The 18,909-nt window shown below is 33.7% G+C and overlaps 1 protein-coding gene across 9 annotated transcripts in view; it reads left to right on the top strand.

Moving 5' to 3' along the window:
- Positions 1-18,909, top strand: part of HERC4 (HECT and RLD domain containing E3 ubiquitin protein ligase 4) — a 137,326-nt gene that overhangs the window by 33,563 nt on the left and 84,854 nt on the right. For 6 of the 9 annotated variants that reach the window (XM_053207610.1, XM_027062114.2, XM_027062112.2 and 3 more), the window contains exons 5-9: positions 413-484; positions 1,366-1,442; positions 4,398-4,619; positions 6,023-6,114; positions 15,532-15,662. In XM_053207610.1, the coding sequence (XP_053063585.1) occupies positions 413-484; positions 1,366-1,442; positions 4,398-4,619; positions 6,023-6,114; positions 15,532-15,662 (594 nt within the window). The remainder of the gene's footprint in view (positions 1-412; positions 485-1,365; positions 1,443-4,397; positions 4,620-6,022; positions 6,115-15,531; positions 15,663-18,909) is intronic. The other 3 variants (XM_027062115.2, XM_027062117.2, XM_027062116.2) reach the window with 1 other exon arrangement.

Here is an 18,909-nt window from a genome sequence, read left to right as displayed (position 1 = left end):
TTATTTGGACTTGGTACCTGGAACAGGTTTTTAAAAACAGTTAATACATTTTAAAAAATACTTAATATAGTTCACTGGTCAGTGTATCATGTGCCTGATAATTCAAAAACAGTAAAAGTGAATGTTCAGTAACTTCAGCACAGTTGCACAAATCCATTTATTTTTTTATTTCTGTTTTTGCATTGCTAGTGTTTGATTTTGCTAATTGCAGAAAAATGGCATTTTGCTACATATGAAAATCTGAAGGTGCATTGGATCCTGCTAACCTGCTGGATTTTGCTAATTTAGAGCAGTGCAGCCCTCAGGTTTTGTAGTTAAGAACATATATCCACTAAATAAAAATATTTTTTGTACAACAATATGGAATTAGAGTAACTCTCCTTTCTCCTGCTCAAAATTTGATTTGCTGAAGCTGCCTCCCGAAAATCATGGGTATCGACACTCTGGTCAGAACTTGCTCCGGACTCTCATATGGCAGAATCAGGTCAGGTGGCAGTATCAGGTAAAGGGAAATAAGAAACATATTATGTTTCCTTCCCCCTTTCTATCTTGAAAACATTCATTCAGGAAAAACAGAATGACCAGGAGAAGGGGAAATGCATAAAAAACACCTGGGATGATTGATGCAAAAAGTTGCTTGATTTTTGTAATGTTTTAAAAATTAGCTTTAGGATTATGTTACATTTAAGGAAAAATCAGAAATTGGGCTCAGGGGGAAGAAACTATAAAAATATAGAGAAAAAATGCAAGATGGTAGAAATAGGACTGAACGTATCAGTGATCATAATAAATATGATGAGTAAATTTCTCTACTAAAAAATTGTTCAGTATCACTGATTTAGATGCAGAGGTAAAGGATAGCTCAAAAGGAATAGGTTTCATAATCTGTGAATTGGTAGCACCACATGATAGGAATCTCTGTTGATTCTTAAAGAGCCTTATAGACAACATGTATTAAATGAAGCCAAACACCAATTTTAGACAAATTAGTTCATGTACATTTGTTTCACAAATGTATTGCCAGGTTTCACACTTTAAAGATTTTTTTTTAATTTTGATAAAACATCTGAATTATAAAAACACTGAGGAATACTTGAGGCGTGAGCTTAGTTTACTTTGCTTAAATACTTTTTTCAAAGTGTTTTCTTATTACACCTCTTAATTTTTTCACACTAGATTTTGTTTACTGTTGTTAGCATAAATAGTTGGGTACATTGACTTGTATAAAAATACCATGAAATAACTAGGTCAGTAGGAAACTACTTGCACATAGTAGGTGGTCAATAAATGGCATTAATAAATAGTATTTAGGATCCATTTATTAAATGGAATTAACTGATTTTGATCTCTTTTTTTATTTTCTAGAAATATTAAAAGTTTGTCAGATATCCAGATAGTACAGGTTGCTTGTGGTTACTATCATTCACTTGCACTTTCTAAAGGTAAGTATTGTTTTCATTTTCTTGCCCTTTTACAGTTTTATTACATGGTACTTGAATTGAGCAGAAAGTCCTCCAACTTTGTTCTTATTCAGGATTGTCCTGGTTCTTTTTGATCTTTTTCATATCCATATACAGTTTAGAATTAGCTTGCCAGTCTTCACAGGCACAACATATTCTGGGATTTTGATTGGGATTAAATTGTTTCTGTAAATCAGTTTTAGGAAAATCCTTATAATATTGAATCTTTTAATTCTTGAACATGTTATGTCCCTCATTTCAATCTCCTTTTAATTTTTCTCAATAGTATTTTGTTGGTTTCTGTGGAGAGGTCTTACACATCTTCTATTAGATTTTTCCATAGATATTTGACATTTTTTTGTTGTGAACAGTATCATTTCCAGATTATTGCTAGTATATAGACATGAAGTTGATTTTTGTGTCTAATTGTTCTATAGTGTGCTAAATGCTAAGCCTTCATAGATGGGGAAGGTTATAACTTGCTCAGTCTCATTTAGGATCTTAGACTTTTTATGAACAGAAACAAAGAAGGCTATAAGCATTCTCTTAGCTTTGTTTGCATTTGTTTCTTATTCATTTAACTTCTTCATATGCCAGCTAAGGATTGTGGCATGGGTTACTATGTTGGTCTTTACCATTTAAAGTGTAAGTTCCAGTGGCTTCATTATTATTATTATTTAATTCATTAAATGTCTAGTGAGGCCTACTGTGAATGTAGCACTAGGCTAGAGCTATGGGGAAATACAGGTAAGATAATACAGTTACAGACAGCATAGGGTGGCAGTGAGAGGAGCCAAAGTGACCAGCAGAACGAATTATTTTAGGGATCATAACATGTAGTGGAGGGAGCAGATACACAAATAAATAACTAGTTTGAGGCAGAAAAAAACTGTACTATTTTGGTCAAGGTCGAAGTAAAATGCTATGTGAATGAAGAAAAAAGTGATTTGTTCAAATCAATAAGAGACTTGTTAACAATAAGAGACTTAGTATTTGATACAAGTCTTAAACGATGAACAAAATTTATTCAGAATTAGAGAAATGTTGAGAAGTAGCTAGAGGAAGTGTTGAGGATTGGTTAAAGAGGTAGTACCAGTAAATCAGGAAAAAAATCAGGCATAAAATCAGGAAAAGTATTTTGTGTATTTGAGTATCAGCATATAGTTTTATGTGGGTATTGTGAGAACATGAGAGACATACTGATACTTCAGTTGAGGTAATGTGTTACAAAGGCCTTAAATGCCAGTATTAAGGCATTTGCATTTCTATAGGCAGTGGGGAAGCTGGCATCTCTGTATTCTTTGTTGTTATTTTGTCAGCTCTTCTTTTGATATTTTGGTAGGTAGATCCCAAATAAATTTAAACCCAAAGGTTTTACTGATGAGGAGGGCAGTTTTCTGCCTTGACTTACAGGGATTCTTTTGCCTTGTTCAGCTTCATGGCTTTAGCAGTATTTTACTCATTTAATGATTTTTTTGATCACTCATTATGAACTAGGCACTTTAGAGTGTACAATGTGTAGGGGTAAGCAGTACACTACTAGCTGGTACTTAATGGTATGGTCATATTCATATAAATTACAATATAATTATGTACTGTGAAAAGGGACTGTAAAGAAAAAAGTTTAGGATTATTTAAAACATATAGCAGGGGACTGAACTTAATATGGGCCACCAGGGAAACCTGCTTCCTTCTGGGAGAGAGTTGAAGTGAACTAGACAAAGATGAGGGGAAGGTCTACACGGAGAGAACTGTAAGTGTGTGAGAAGTGAGCATTGGAGAATGTAAAGGAAGATGAGTGTCACTAGAGTAGAGTGAGTGAGGGAAGAGACTGATATGAAAGGAGCTTGGAAACAGGTAGATTATGTAGAACATTACTTTTAACGTTGTTAAAAGTGCTTATCCCAGTACCAGTGGGAAGGCACTGCTATATTTTTTTCAGGTGAGCAACATTATCAAATCTATATTTTAATAATACCTCTATGTATATATACAGATGTCTGCTAGTATGTGCATAGAATATTTCTGGAAGTACATACCAGTAATTGGTAAGAGTGGTTGTCTCTTGGGAGAGGACCTGGGGGTCTAATTTTTAGAGGGAAACTTATTTTTAAGTGTATACTATTTTATCATGTGAATTTTGAAAACAATTATTAGTGCCACTTAATAAGAATAAATAAAAAGATGTCTAAAGTTGCAAAATAGGGTGGCAGTTGGGGGAGCAAAAGTGACAAGTAGAGAGAATCAGGTGAGATGGTGAGGAGTGGATCTATGTGCCATATTTTTCTTTAGTAGGAAAACTGTGGTGGTATGTGATAGATTGATAACAATCTGTGTATAAGGTAAGAGAAGAGTTAAGGATGACTCTCTATGTTTATGGGTTGTGTTACTGAGTCAGTTATAATATCACATACTGAGATAGAGAACACTGGTAATAGGTCCAGATATGGGAGGTGGAGGGGGGGTCATAAATTGTTTGGAACACACTGAGTTGGAGGTGCCTTTGTAATATCCAAGTGTAGATATCACATAAGCATTGGATACATGGGTTTATTGCTTATAAGAGAGGTCTGGTCTAGTGATAAAATTTTGAATGTGATCAGCGTATAATAACTGAAGAGTTGGTTAAGTGCCTCTTGGGATAAACCAAAGAATAAAAGTGAGACTTGAGGAATATTAAAAAGAGATTGTTCTATCATAAGGAATGTAAGGAAATGAGACTAGACTACCCTCAGTTATGTGACTTACCCATTTATTAGTAAAGTTGGTCAAACTGTAAGTGTACCAATACAGAATGTTCTTACATGTTTCCATATAAAAGGGGAATATGTATTTCTATTTGATGAGAGGGAGAATGTCTCAAAATAACTGATGATCTTCAAATGAAATTTTGTATGTATTTGAAAAATAGTTAATTTTATAATTTCTGTTTTACAGCAAGTGAAGTCTTCTGTTGGGGACAAAATAAATATGGCCAATTGGGTTTAGGCATTGACTGTAAAAAGCAAGCCTCACCACAGCTGATCAAGTCTTTGCTTGGAATCCCTTTCATGCAAGTTGCAGCGGGAGGAGCCCATAGTTTTGTACTCACCCTTTCTGGAGCTATTTTTGGATGGGGACGCAACAAATTTGGTCAACTAGGTCTTAATGATGAAAATGGTAGGTTTTCATTATTTATAGATAAATGTACTTAAAAAGAGATGATCTTTTGAGATGGATCAATGATTCTTAATGTCAGGAAGAAATGTACCCAAATCTTTCCTGATACGGAGAAGGGGATAAAAGATTTATTTATTTATTTATTTATTTATTTATTTATTTATTTTTTCAATATATGAAATTTATTGTCAAATTGGTTTCCATACAACACCCAGTGCTCATCCCAAAAGGTGCCCTCCTCAGTACCCATCACCCACCCTCCCCTCCCTCCCACCCCCCATCACCCCTCAGTTTGTTCTCAGTTTTTAAGAGTCTCTTATGTTTTGGCTCTCTCCCACTCTAACCTCTTTTTTTTTTTTTTCCTTCCCCTCCCCCATGGTTTTCTGTTAAGTTTCTCAGGATCCACATAAGAGTGAAAACATATGGTATCTGTCTTAAAGATTTATTTAAAAATTCCATTTGGTAATATTTTTTAAAGGATTGTGGGAAGGCCAGAAAATACCATCTTATTGCAAAATAAACTCTAGAAAGTATATCTGGATAAAAATCTTTGTTTTTAGATGTTCATTAAAAGAAAGTTGGGAAAAACATTACTGCAATTTGGAAATCACATTACTGGCCATCATTGGTGGAAAGAAGTTGTAAAATTATTCTGGAAAGTAACATGGAGTGTTAATCTATTTGAGTTTTTCAAGGAAGTATTTAAATAATCTGAGTCAGTAAATCTTTATCTTGGGCTTCACTTTTAACATGGATTCTGGAGTCTTGAAAATAAACAATTTGAATTTTAAAAAATTATAATTACTTGAAACAAGTTAGGATCTTGGAACTGATTTTTCATAACTGCATAAGTTCAATGCCAGTATTTGAAATACAAAAACTAATTTCATCAAGCTCAACATAATTGTCATGATTTAAGTGGACAAAAGTGAGTTGTTGGTCTAGTGACTAGCAACTGGTAATGATAAGCAAATAACACTCGGAATTTTAAAATATTTTGTGCATAAGAAAAATATGTCAGATTAGGACATTTTTTTTTTCTGGTACAAAGTAGCAGGAAGTATAATTTTCATGCATTTAAATAGAATCCTGTGAGCTTAATTATCATGAGGTAAATATAAAGAATGATGTGTGTGTATTGGAAACAGATAGTTTTGAAATTCCTTGATTTCTAGTTCTGTGTAGATTGGTGTTAGGGCACTTTAACACTTAAATTACTCTTTAAAACCCTCCTTTAAAAAGATCTGGGAACCCAGTTAATTTGGCTTGTACTACAAAATCATTGACTTACAGTTAAAAATTATTTGCCACTGTCTACTGAGCTTGGGAAGCTGTAAAGGAAACACATTTTAGAAGAGTTTTAATTTAAGAATACCATTAACATTTCTTGTTGGAATTTTCAGATAGGTATGTTCCTAATTTACTAAAGTCACTAAGAACTCAGAAAATAGTTTATATTTGTTGTGGAGAAGATCATACTGCTGCACTAACCAAGGTATTGTACTCCCATAAAACTTCTTTATTATTATTCATGGTAGTTACTTTATAATTAGTGAATGTTTTCATGATATTTACTTTAGAACTTGAGTATTAATTAATGTCTAAAAAATAATCTTGAAAAAAGCACTAAATTATTGTCAAAAACAATTTACCATAATTTTCAACTTTGTTTCAGGTTATGTAATGTGAATTATGATCTGTTAAATGTGATAATACATTTTGTTGAATTTCTCAAGTTCATGTGTAATACTGCTTTAGGAATATTTTGAATGAAAAGGTTCCCTTTTAGTTTGTCATACTTGCCATGCTATGTGTATCAATCCCGTTTATATTGTGTAACTGCCTCATTTTAATTTAACTCTCATTGGGCTTATAAATACCATATAACAAGTACTAGAGGAGAATGAATCTATTATCCATAGGCCAGGATTTATGCAGGTATAATGAGCTTTCATCACAGTCTCATTAATGGTTTTAACTCTGTCTTTTCTTGGGTATGTGCCATTACATTATCATTACTATGTAGTTCTCTAGTGATTGGAAGGAAAATGAAAATAAAAACCTTAGATTAACCTTTACCAGGAATATTTTGGCACATTTTTTATTGGCTGAATTAGAAATGAATGTGTTTGCTTTATCTTCAATTTGCATAGTACATAAATTTGCAAGAAAAAGTTAACTTCTAATCAGACTTCTACACACACAAAATTCTACACACCCACATTGGGATTTTTTTTTTTTTTGATAAGAATTTTTCTTAGTTCTCAAGTATAGTATATTCAGTACTTTTAAAAATATGACTAATTATAAAAGTTGATTTTTAAAATTTTTATATTACTGTACTTGCCTTTTAGTAAGGAAATTTTACTTATCTGCCAATCTTAATTGTATTTTATTGATTTTTATCAAGTTACAGATGTAATCACTAAAGTCTTATTAAATCATGTTGGCATGTTCTAAATTCTAGTTGTTCTCTTCTGTCGTAGGTATTTAGAAGAAATAAGTCTATGTTTTTAGTTTTTTTTGTTTTTTTGTTTTTTTTAAATAAGTCTATGTTGAAATACTAGCGTAAAAAAATATTTTGTGTATTATTCCTTGGTGTTAACTTTGTGGTGGGAAGGCTCACAACGTTAATGTTTTATCAAATTCAGCCCTTCAGATAACCACTTATCTTATTTTCTTAGGATATGTAACTGTTTATAGCTATTGAGTTTTTTTTAAATCCCAGTCTTCTGTGTTCCTCTCGAGAGTAGCTGGTGATACTTGTTCACTGGAATTTTGGGGGAATATTATTTTTAACAAAATCAGATAGTTTTAAATATCCCAATAGGAAAATATTTTATTTCCCTTGATTTAAGTTAGAATATAGTTCCATATCCATGTATCTTTTGTTTTTCTGGAAGAATTTCTTGCAAATAAATTAGGATTGCTAATTTAGGACAAAGCAGTTTTCTTGTGCAAAACCTGTATTAGGAAAACAACATCAGGAAAAATTTAAACAGACTTTTAAAAACAGAATAAATAATGTAAAGAAAGGTATGTTAATGGGTATGAACACACTATCATAAAGATGTCAACTTTTTTTAGGTTAATTTACCAATTCGTTATGCAAATCAGGCGTGCCTGGGTGGTTCAGCTGGTTAAGCATCTGACTTTGGCTCAGGTCATGATCTCACAGTTCATGAGTTCCAGCCCCACATTGGGCTTTGCACTGACAGTGCAGAGCCTACTTGGGATTCTCTCCTTCTCTCCCCACCCCTCCCCCACTCGCACTTTCTCTCTCAAAATAAGCTCAAATCAATAAGCTTAAAAAACAAATTCATTATGCAAATCACATATACATACATCTTTTGACTTAGCAATCCTACTTTTAAGAATCTGTCCTAAAGATAGGAAATTATATATGCACAAGGTCATTAATTGTGGCTTTATTTTAATAGCAAAAGAACGAAAGAATGCAGATGTCTATCAGTAGCAGCCTAGTTGAATAAACTGTGGTAACCACACAAGACTTGTAAAATAGGTGTTTAACATTAAAAAATTTTTTTTTTCAACATTTATTTATTTTTGGGACAGAGAGAGACAGAGCATGAACGGGGGAGGGGCAGAGAGAGAGGGAGACACAGAATCGGAAACAGGCTCCAGGCTCTGAGCCATCAACCCAGAGCCTGACGCGGGGCTTGAACCCACTGAACGCGAGATCGTGACCTGGCTGAAGTCGGATGCTTAACCGACTGCGCCACCCAGGTGCCCCGGTGTTTAACATTTAAACATGTAAACATGACTTATAAAATAGAATAAGGAAGGTCTCTGTATTATGCTGTGGAATATCTTCAGCATGTATTGTTAAGTAAAAAGAGGAAGGTACAGAATAATTGCCTTTTGTATAAGCAGGGATAAAAGATGAACATGTTATATGTTACTTATATTTTTAAAAATGTAATAGCTAGATCAAATGTACCTTGCCTTATCATTTTGACTTTACAACTTAGAAACTGTTACATATAATTAAAAAGCAAACATATGTTTTTAAGCAATTGCTAACAATTGAAAATAAAAAAATAGTGGCACTACTACAAAAGGAGAATTCTTTTAAGTCCTTTTACAGTGCAGTGTTTTGTTGTATATCACTAGTGGGAAATAGCCTGAATATAAACCGAATTGCCACAAAAATTTTAAACTGCATTCTGTAGTCTTCCTGTTAGTAGTAAAATTGATAGTATTATTTTCAATATATTACATACAGGATAAGAAAAAGCAAATAAGTACTTTACTGTTACTGGAAACTATGGTTTTCAGCTTAAGACAAAAGAAACATAAAACAATAATAATTAAATTAAAATCTCTTGATTTTTACTTTTATTTATTTTAAAAAGTTTTTTTTTTTTTTTTTTTTTTTTACAGTTTATTTAGTTTGAGAGAGAGAGCATGCGCTGGGGAGGGGCAAAGAGAGACAGAGAACGAGAGAGAATCCCAAACAGGTTCTTTAGGGTCAGTGCAGAGACTGATACAGGGCTCAAACTCACAAAACCTTGAGATCATGACCTGAGCCAAAATCTAGAGTTGGATATTAACCAACTGAGCCACCCAGGCACCCATTGTGATCTTTACTTTTAATCAGAAGTGTTAGTAGGAAGTCTTACTCTTTTTCTTCTAAAAAAATTTTTTTTTCTTCCATGACCACTGAATGGTCCTAGAAGTAATTAGCCATGTACAATGTGGAAGCAGTGAGCATCACTTGATTTAGTAGACTCAATATAAAAAATAACCAGAGCTTCTTAGAGAAGAGTCTGATTTCATATCTGGGGCAAAACAGAACAAAACAAAAAAGTGTGAGAATAGCTTTGGGTATTATGTGTTACAAAAAAGGAGACTACTAAGGTCATGTCTGTGGGACAACATCAAGGAGTTTTTCACAAAAAGAAGTAACAATGGCAATACATGGAAATATACCAAATATGTAAAAATTTATGACTTCATTATAATACTCTTCTTCAAATCAATATAAAGCAAACTTCATTGCTTATCTTTGAAAGTTGCTAGGACAACTCATTTTTCTAAAAATTCATAAAAAGGAAACATTTTTCTTCCTATTTGCAGATTGTATTTCAGAATAACTTAATAGTTGGTGAATTAAGTTCTCTATAGAAGAATTCCAACTAATCTAAGAGAAATAATAAGATTAGAAAATTTCCATTTTATACTCCCTAATAATGAATTGAGGCAAAGATCAAAACATTAAACTTAATGTGGATGGATTAGGCTGTGAAACTTGTTAACTTGCTTATTTTTAACACTATCAACCAGACATGTGCTTTGTCGTGATGAAATAAAATAATCAGGAAAACTTAAACATGGCATCAGTATCAGATAATAATTAAAATTGAAGAGGTCAATTCTTGAAGAGGATATAACAACTGTACCCATGTATGCACCCAATACAAAAGCACCTAAATAATATTATGCAAATATTAACAGAGCTAGAGGCAGAAATAAACAGTAGTAATAGTAGGGGACTCTAACACTCTACTTTCAACAATAGGTAGGCCATCCATACAGAAAATCAATAAGGAAATATTGGACTTGTATTACACTTATACCAAATGCACTAACATACAGAGCACCCCATCCAACAGCAGCAGAATACACATTCTTCTGAAGTGCACAATAGAATATTCTGCAGGAGAGATCGTATGTTAGATCACAAAACAAGTCTTAACAAATTTAAAAAGAATTGAAACGATATCGAGTATCTTTTTCAGCCACAATGGTATGAAATGGTATGAGTCAATAATGGGAGGAGAGCTAGAACATTTGCAGGTATGTGGAAATTAGCACACTCCTGAACAGTCACTAGGTCGAAAAATAAATAAAAGGGAAATAAAATATCTTGAGACAAGTGAAAATGGAAACAACATACCAAAACTTATGGGATGCAGCAAAAACAGCTCTGAGGGAGATAGATAAAAATAAGCTATGTCACTATAAATCCAGTAAAGTGTTTATAACATAAACAGCTACATTAAGAAAAAGAAAGATCTCAAAACAGCATTTATACTTCAAGGAACTGGTGGAGGTGGGGGGAGGGCAGGGAAACCAAAGTTAGCAGAAGGAAGAAAATAACGGGTCAGAGCAGAAATAAAGACTAAAAAAACCAGTAAAGATAACCAAAACTAAGAACTCTTTTCCTGAAAAGTTAAAAAAAGTAATCGATAGATGTTTAGATAGATTAAACACTGTCAGAAATGAAGAGACATTACAACCCATACTTCACAAATAAAAGGACTATAAGAAACTATGAACAATTACATGCCAACAAATTAGATAACAAATGAAATGGATAAATTCCTGGAAACATTCAAACTACCAAGAGTGAATCATGAAGAAATAGAAAAATCTAAACAGACTTTTAACAGGTAAGGGGAGTGAATCATTAATCAGAAATCTCCCAACAAAGAAAAACCCAGGATTAGATGACTTCACTGGTGAATTTTACCATTTAATAATTACTGCCAGTCCATCTCAAACTCTTTGAAAAAATAGACATTTTTAAATGCATTTTATGAGGCCACCATTACGTTAATACCAAAGCCACACAAAGACAACATAAGACAATAAAATTACAGGCTACTTATCCCTAACAGACATAAGTGTAAAACTCAACAAAATATGAGCAAACCAAATTTAACAGCACATGAAAATGATCATATACCATGATCAAGTGGGATTTATCCCTGGGATGCAAAAATGTTTCAACATCTGCAAATCAGTCAACACCACATTAATAGAATGAAGATTAAAAGTCATATAAGCATCCTGATGTAGGAAAATCATTTGGCAAAATTCAACATCTTTTCATGATAAAAATTCTCAGTATAGAAGGAATATACCTCAACATAATAAAGACCATAAATAACAAGCCCACAGCAAACATATTTAGTGGTGAAAAGGTGAAAGTTTTTCCTGTAAGATCAAGAATAAGATAGAAGATGCCTACCTTTGTCACTTCTACTCTAGTACTGAATCCTAGCCAAAGCAGTTTTAGTAAAGAAAGAAATGAGGTGCTCAAACTAGAGAGGAAAAAGTAAAATTGTCTCTGTTTGCACATGACATATATATAGAGAACCCTAAAGACTCTACCAAAAGTCTATTTGAAAAAAAATTTTTTTTAAGGTTTATTTATTTTTGAGACAGAGACAGAGCATGAACAGGGGAGGGGCAGAGAGAGAGGGAGACACAGAATCGGAAGCAGGCTCCAGGCTCTGAGCCATCAGCCCAGAGCCTGATGCGGGGCTCGAACTCACGGACCGCGAGATCGTGACCCGGGCTGAAGTCGGACGCTTAACCGACTGAGCCACCCAGGCGCCCCCCAAAAGTCTATTTGAACTAATACATGAATTCAGTAACGTTGCAGGAAACAAAGTCAACATACAAAAATCAATTGCATCTCTATACGCTAAGAACAAACTCTGAAAGAAAAATTAAGAAAGCATTCCCATGTACAATATCATTAAAAACAATAAAATACTTTGGAATATGGGGTGCCTGGGTGGCCAAGTCAGTTAAAGCATCCAACTTCAACTCAGGTCATGGTCTCACAGTTTGTGAGTTCAAGCCCTGTGCCGAGCTTTGTGCTGACAGCTCGGAACCTGGAACCTGCTTTGGATTCTGTGTCTTCCTCTCCCTTTGCTCCTCTCCCACTTGTGCTCTGTCTCTCTGTCTGTCTCTCTCAAAAATAAACATTAAAAAAAAAGGGGGGGAATAAATTTAACCAAAGAGTGAAAGACCTGTATACTGAAAACTATATATGACATCAGTGAAAGAAATTGAAGACATAAGATAGATACCACATGTTCTTAGATTAGAAGAATTAATATTGCTAAAATGTCCAAACTACTGAAATTGACCTACAGATTCAGAGTAACACCTATCAAAAGTCCAATGGCATTTTTCATAGAAATAGAGCAGGCAATCTTGAAATTCATACGGGACCAAAAAAGACCAGGAAAAGCCAAAGCAATCTGGAGAAAGAACAGCAGAGCTCGAGCATTGTCCTTCCTGATTTCAACTGTAGTGATCAAAACAGTATACAACTTTATAAAAACAGACACATAGACCAATCAAACAGATAGCCCAGAAATAAAACCACATATATATAGTTAACTAATCATTGACAAGACACCAACAACACACAGTGGGACAGATTGGCTTCTTCAGTAAATGGTGCTGGAAAATTATCCATATGTAAAAAAATGAAATTGGACGTCTGTTTTTACCACTCATAAAACAACTCAAAGTGGATTAAAGATCTAGTAAGACCTGAAACTAAAACTTGTAAAAGAAAACATGGGATGAAAAACCCTTTGACATTGGTCAAAACACAAGCAACAATAGCAAAAATAAATAGGTGGGACTACAAACTAAAAAAATTTCGGCTCCACAGAGGACACCACTGAAGTGAAAAGGCAGTCTATGAGATGAGAGAAAATATTAGCAGACCATTTATCTGACAAGGGGGTAATATTCAACATATAAAAGGAACTCCTATAACTCAATGGCTAAAAAACAAATAGTCTATTTTAAAAACGAACAAAGGAGCTGACTAGATACTTTTCCAAAAAATATATACAAAGGATATCTGGATGGTTCAGTAGGTTTACCTGCCAGCTCTTGATTTCGGCTCAGGTTAAAAATCTCACAGTTTGTGGGATTGGGTCCCTTGTCTGGCTCTGTGCTGACAGTGTGGAGCCTGCATGGGATTCTCTCTCTTTCCCTCTTTCTCTGCCCTTCCTCTGCTCGTGCACACGCTCTTTCCTTTGTCTCAAAATAAATAAACTTAAAAAAAAATACACCCACACACAAATAGCCAAACAGGTACAAGAAAAGGTGCTTAATGTTAACATCACAATCATCAGAGAAATGCAAATCAAAACCACAGTGAGATAATACCTCACACCTGTTAGGGTTACTCTTATCAAAAACCAAAGGACAGGTATTGGTGAGGATGTTAAGAAAGGGGAAACCTTGTTTCCACTGCTGGTGGGAATGTAAACTGGTGCAAATGGAAAACAGTATGGAGGTTCCTCAAAAAATTACAAATAGTGGGGCACCTGGGTGGCTCAGTTGGTTGGGTGTCTGACCCTTGATCTCCACTTGGGTGTTGATCTCAGGGTCATGAGTTCAACCTCCACATTGGACTCTGCTGGGCATGAAGCCTATTTTAAAAAAAGAAAAAAAAAACAGGAAAGAAAAAAAATTACAAATAGAATTATATGCCCCAGCAAATTCCACTTCTGGGTGCATATCTGAAGGAAATAAAAACAGGTTCTTGAAGAGATAACTGCACTCCCATGTTTATTGTAGCAGTTTTTCACAATAGCCAAGAAACAACCTAAGTGTCCATTACCAGGTAGATGGATAAGGAAAATGTGATTTATACATATATGTGTACACACACATACACACTGGAATAATATTCAGCCACAAAAAAAGAGGGAAATCATTTCCAACAACATAGATGAATCTGGAGGGCATTATGCTAAGTGAAATAAGCCAAAGATAAATATTATGTATCATTTATGTGGAAAATCTTTAAAAAGAAAAAGTCAAATCTGTAGAAATGGAGAGTAGAATGTTTGCCAGGGGCTGGTGGGGTGTAAAGAAATGGGAAATTGGTCAAGGATATAAACTTTCTGTTATAAGATGAGTAAGTTTTAAAGATCTGATGTATAGCGTTGTGACTGTAGTTAACAATACTGTATTCTGTACCTGAAATTTCCAGGAGAGTAGATCTGAAGCATTCTTATCAAAAAAAAAAAAATATATGTGAGGTGTTGATGTGTTAATTAACTTCTTTGTGGTAGTCATTTCACAATGTATGTATATGTCAAATCCCATTGTACACTTTATATACAATTTTATTTGGCAATTCAGTATACCTAAATAAAACTGGGGAAAATGATATCAGTTACAAAAAACCATAAGAAGTAAAAATACTTTTGCTGTTTCTATCAAGAAATTAATACTAATTTTGTAAATGTGACAATAGTATTACTGTATTGTATGTTTTTATATGTTAGAGGTTTGTGCCATTGAAGATCCATACATATTTATAGGTGAGATGATTTGATGACCACAGTTGGCTTTAAAGTACTCCAGTACTTTTTAGGGTGCCTGAGTGGCTCAGTAGGTTATTTCAACAAATACTTTGGAAAAGTTTTTGGAGATTTGTGACAATTTGAAAAAACTCCCAGGTAAACTGTGTAGCCTTTCTTTTATGCCAAAAGAAAAAAAAAAGGTGGTTATTGTTTATGTTATCAGTAAGGCTTTCAGTCAGAAATAGGCTATTAGTTTTTAGGTAATCAAAAGTTGTATGCGGATTTTTGACTGCAGAAGGTGTTGACATCCCTAACCCCTGCACTGTTTAGGGGTCAACTGTATATTGTAGCAACTATGTGTTAAAAATAGGTATATTTGTGCATTCTGGTTTACTTATACTCTTTCAGCTTTTATGTTAAAAGCATAACCAGTTTGAAAACTGAAGATGATACCATTTTTTGGTTTTGTGATATTTTATAGTTATGTACTTGGGATTCAGTAAATATAATGATAGTGAAAGGCAATGCAAAAAATGATTAGTATCTCTTTAATGGTGGCTCTAACTAAGTATAATGAGAACACATTTAAGTACTTCTAAAATATGTGAAAATAACCTCAACCTGGAACTTAGTTTTAAAACATTTTACCTTGAAAGGTCAGCTATCATCTGTTAAATTGTGGAGACAATAGAAGAGAAAAATTGACTCCATATATTAAAGATTAACTTATTTTCTTAAATTATTTTCTTTCATCAGGCTTTCTAATGATAAAGAGTTTTGTCTTTTTTTTTTTTTTTTTTTCTTTTCTTTTTAAGGAAGGTGGAGTGTTTACTTTTGGAGCTGGAGGGTATGGTCAGTTGGGTCATAACTCTACCAGTCATGAAATAAATCCAAGGAAAGTTTTTGAACTTATGGGAAGCATTGTCACTCAGATTGCTTGTGGAAGGTAAGTTATTGTATACGAGTATCTTAGTCTCTACAATTCAGTTACTTAAAATTTTTTCTAACAGTCCAGAGGTCTTTTATTTATTTATTTTTTTAATGTTTATTTATTTATTTTGGGGGAGAAAGGGGAGAGGGAAGGGGAACGTGTGTGGGGGAAGGGCAGAGAGTGGAGAGAGAATCCCAAACAGGATCTGTGCTGTCAATGCATGATCTCCTGACCTGGGACAAGTCAAGAGTGACACTTAACCAGTTGAGCCACCCAGGCACCCCTAGAGGTCTTTTGTTTTTTTACACCTTCTTGGCCATGAATTTATAGGGAGTGAGTTCTAGTAGCTGAAGCTTCTTTCCGTTGGTTCTCACAAACTGTATTTCTCTGGTTGGAGCATGCTGGCACTTCAGTTGAACTCAAGTACTTTTTTCTTTGGCTTCCTTTTTTAATGATCATTTCCCTTCACATGTTTGAGGAAGCTCTATCTTGGCTGTCAGAGTACTTAATCTTTTCAGTATGCACAATAATTTTCTAGGCAAGAAGAATCTTGTCTTTGTTTATTTACAACGATGCCACCAGCATGCTGGGTATCATCATAGACTTCCAGTTTTGCCTTGGTAACATTTGTCCAGCATTCCTTTTTGAATAGTGCCCATCCCCTCTATGTCTATGGTATAACCTTTCTTGTGGATTTGCGTGTATGTGGTCAAAGTACCAATTCCATGTTTGCTAAAAGGCCTAGAGAACATATAGGGGTGTGTCTCCTTTTTCCCTTTGTGTTGGTCATTTTGCAAATTACTAGAAGATGGCAGTTCCTAGCTGAAAGTAGGTATTTTTTTTAATGAGTTGTTTAGCATTCTAGGAATCTCAGATAAAATCATTCTTCCTTAAATGCCTGATTTGCTGGTGAGGAGTAATAGTAACAGGAGAAACATCATTTATACTTATTATTTTACTTTTCTCTATTCGAAAAAGATTTATCTGGGGCAAGATATTAATAATATATATGTGACATTGTATTTATTGTATGTAGCATCACACTTGAGGGTGAAGTATAGGTCATCTTTTTTTTCTTTTTCTTTTCCACCTTTTTAAATTTAAACAGTGAGGAAATTGAGCAGTTAATTAACACCTGAGAGTAGTTATTGCTGAAAGTTGAATTGGAATACTGATTTCCTGATTCCCAATTCTTGGGAGTAAGTACAAGAGTCACAGCTTTGAAATTGAGCTTCACCTTTGGTGGATTAAATTAGGTAGACTCCCAAAAAGCAAAATATACTTTGTTTGACTAACTCAGCTTGATTTTTGCCTCATAGTATATATCCATATAAAATATAGTTCAGTCTTGCCAACTGTTAACTTCAAATACATGAAATCACACTGTAGGTAGTCTTTGGTAGCTTTTTTTTTTTTTAACAGGCATTTATTTGTGTGCTTCCAGTTTTTGGCAAATACAAATAATGTTGCTTTGAACATTTGTTATATGATATACATAAACCTTTATATTTCTAAGTATATACCTAAAATGGGATTGCTGGGTCATAGAAGATATTTAACTTGAATTTTGCAGGTTAATGTCACCCTGTTTACCAGAATTTACATTCAACATTTATGTGTCCTTGTCCCCATTTGGCATTGTCAGACTTTGAAATTTTTGCTAATCTCTTGGATATATAGTGTTACTTAATCATGATTTTAGGGGTGCCTGGGTGGCATAGTCAGTTAAGCATCTGACTCGATTTCGGCTCAGGTCATGATCTCATGGTTCATGGGTACACATTGGGCTGTGCACAGACAGAGTAGAGTCAGCTTGAGATTCTCTTTCTCTCTTGGCCCCTGCTTGCATGCTTTCTCTCTCACACAAAATAAATAAATAAACCTTTTAAAACATCATGACTTTAATTTGCATTTCCATGATATGATATGGATTGGATTGAATCTGTAGATCACTTTGGGAAGTATTGATATTTTAACATTAAGTTTTCCAATCCATGAACATGAAATGTCTTTCCATTTATGTCTTTAATTTCTTTCAGTAAGTTTTGTAGTTTTCATCCTATATCTTTTACCTTTTTGTTCAATTTCTAAATATCTTATTCTTTTTGATACTATTGTAAATGGCATTGTTTTTTAAATTTCTTTTTCGATTGTTCATTATTAATGTATAGAAATACAATTGATTTTTGCATTTTGGTTTTGTATCCTGCTGTTTTGGTGATTTTTGTTTCTTTGTTTTGTTTTTTAGTTCTGATAGATTTTTGGTGGAATCTCTAAGGTTTTCAACATATAAGATCATATCATCTGTACACAGAGATAATTTTACTACTTTCTCAATTTAGGTGGCTTTTATTTCTTTTTCTTGCTAAAACTTCCAGTACTATGTTGTTGAATAGTATTCAAAGTAGACATCCTTGCCTTGTTCCTGATCTTAGAGGAAACTTTCAGTCTGTCACCATTGAGTATGATGTTTATTGTGGGTTTTTCATAGATGGCTTTTATTATGTTGAGGTAATGTTCTTCTATTCTTAGTTTTTGAGTATTTCCAAAAAGGGTGTTGAATTTTGTTGATTTTTTTTCTGTATCAGTTGAAATGATAATAATGGGTTTTTTCTTCATTGCCTTAATATTATAAATTACTTTGATCAGTTTGCATATGTTGAACCATCCCTGCATTCCAGGAATGAATCCCATGTGCCTTTGCTGTACAGTTTTTTAGTTTTTTAATATACTACTGGATTCTGTTTGCTAATACTGTATTGAGAATTTTTGCATCACTGTCCATAAGGGATAATGGTCTGTAGTTTTCTTGTAGAGTCCTTGTCTGACTTTGATATCAGGACAGTGTTGGCCTCATGGAATGAGTTAGAAAGTTACACCCCTTCAAGTTTTTTGGAAAACTCTGAATAGGATTGGATTTAGTTCTTTTAATGTTTGGTAGAAGTCACCAATGAAACTATTTAATGTAGGGCTTTTCTTTGCTGGGAGATTTTTTTTTATCAATTTAGTCGTTTTACTGTTCATAGATCTTTTCTGTTTTCCTATTTTTCGTGATGTAGTACTGGTAAATTTTGTATTTCTAAGATTTTGTGTATTTTATCTAAATCATCTAATTTTTGGCAAATAATTGCTTATATACTCTTCTTATGATCCTTTTTATTTTGGCAGCATTAATAGTAGGGCCCCTACTTTTACTTCTGATTTTAGTAATTTCTTTCTTTTCTTTTTTCTTAGTCAAGTTAAAGTTCTGTCAGTTTTGTTG

This window comes from Acinonyx jubatus, chromosome D2 (genome assembly GCF_027475565.1).
Source record: "Acinonyx jubatus isolate Ajub_Pintada_27869175 chromosome D2, VMU_Ajub_asm_v1.0, whole genome shotgun sequence".
NCBI classification, from domain to species: domain Eukaryota; kingdom Metazoa; phylum Chordata; class Mammalia; order Carnivora; family Felidae; genus Acinonyx; species Acinonyx jubatus.
This window is presented reverse-complemented; position numbering and strand designations above follow the sequence as displayed.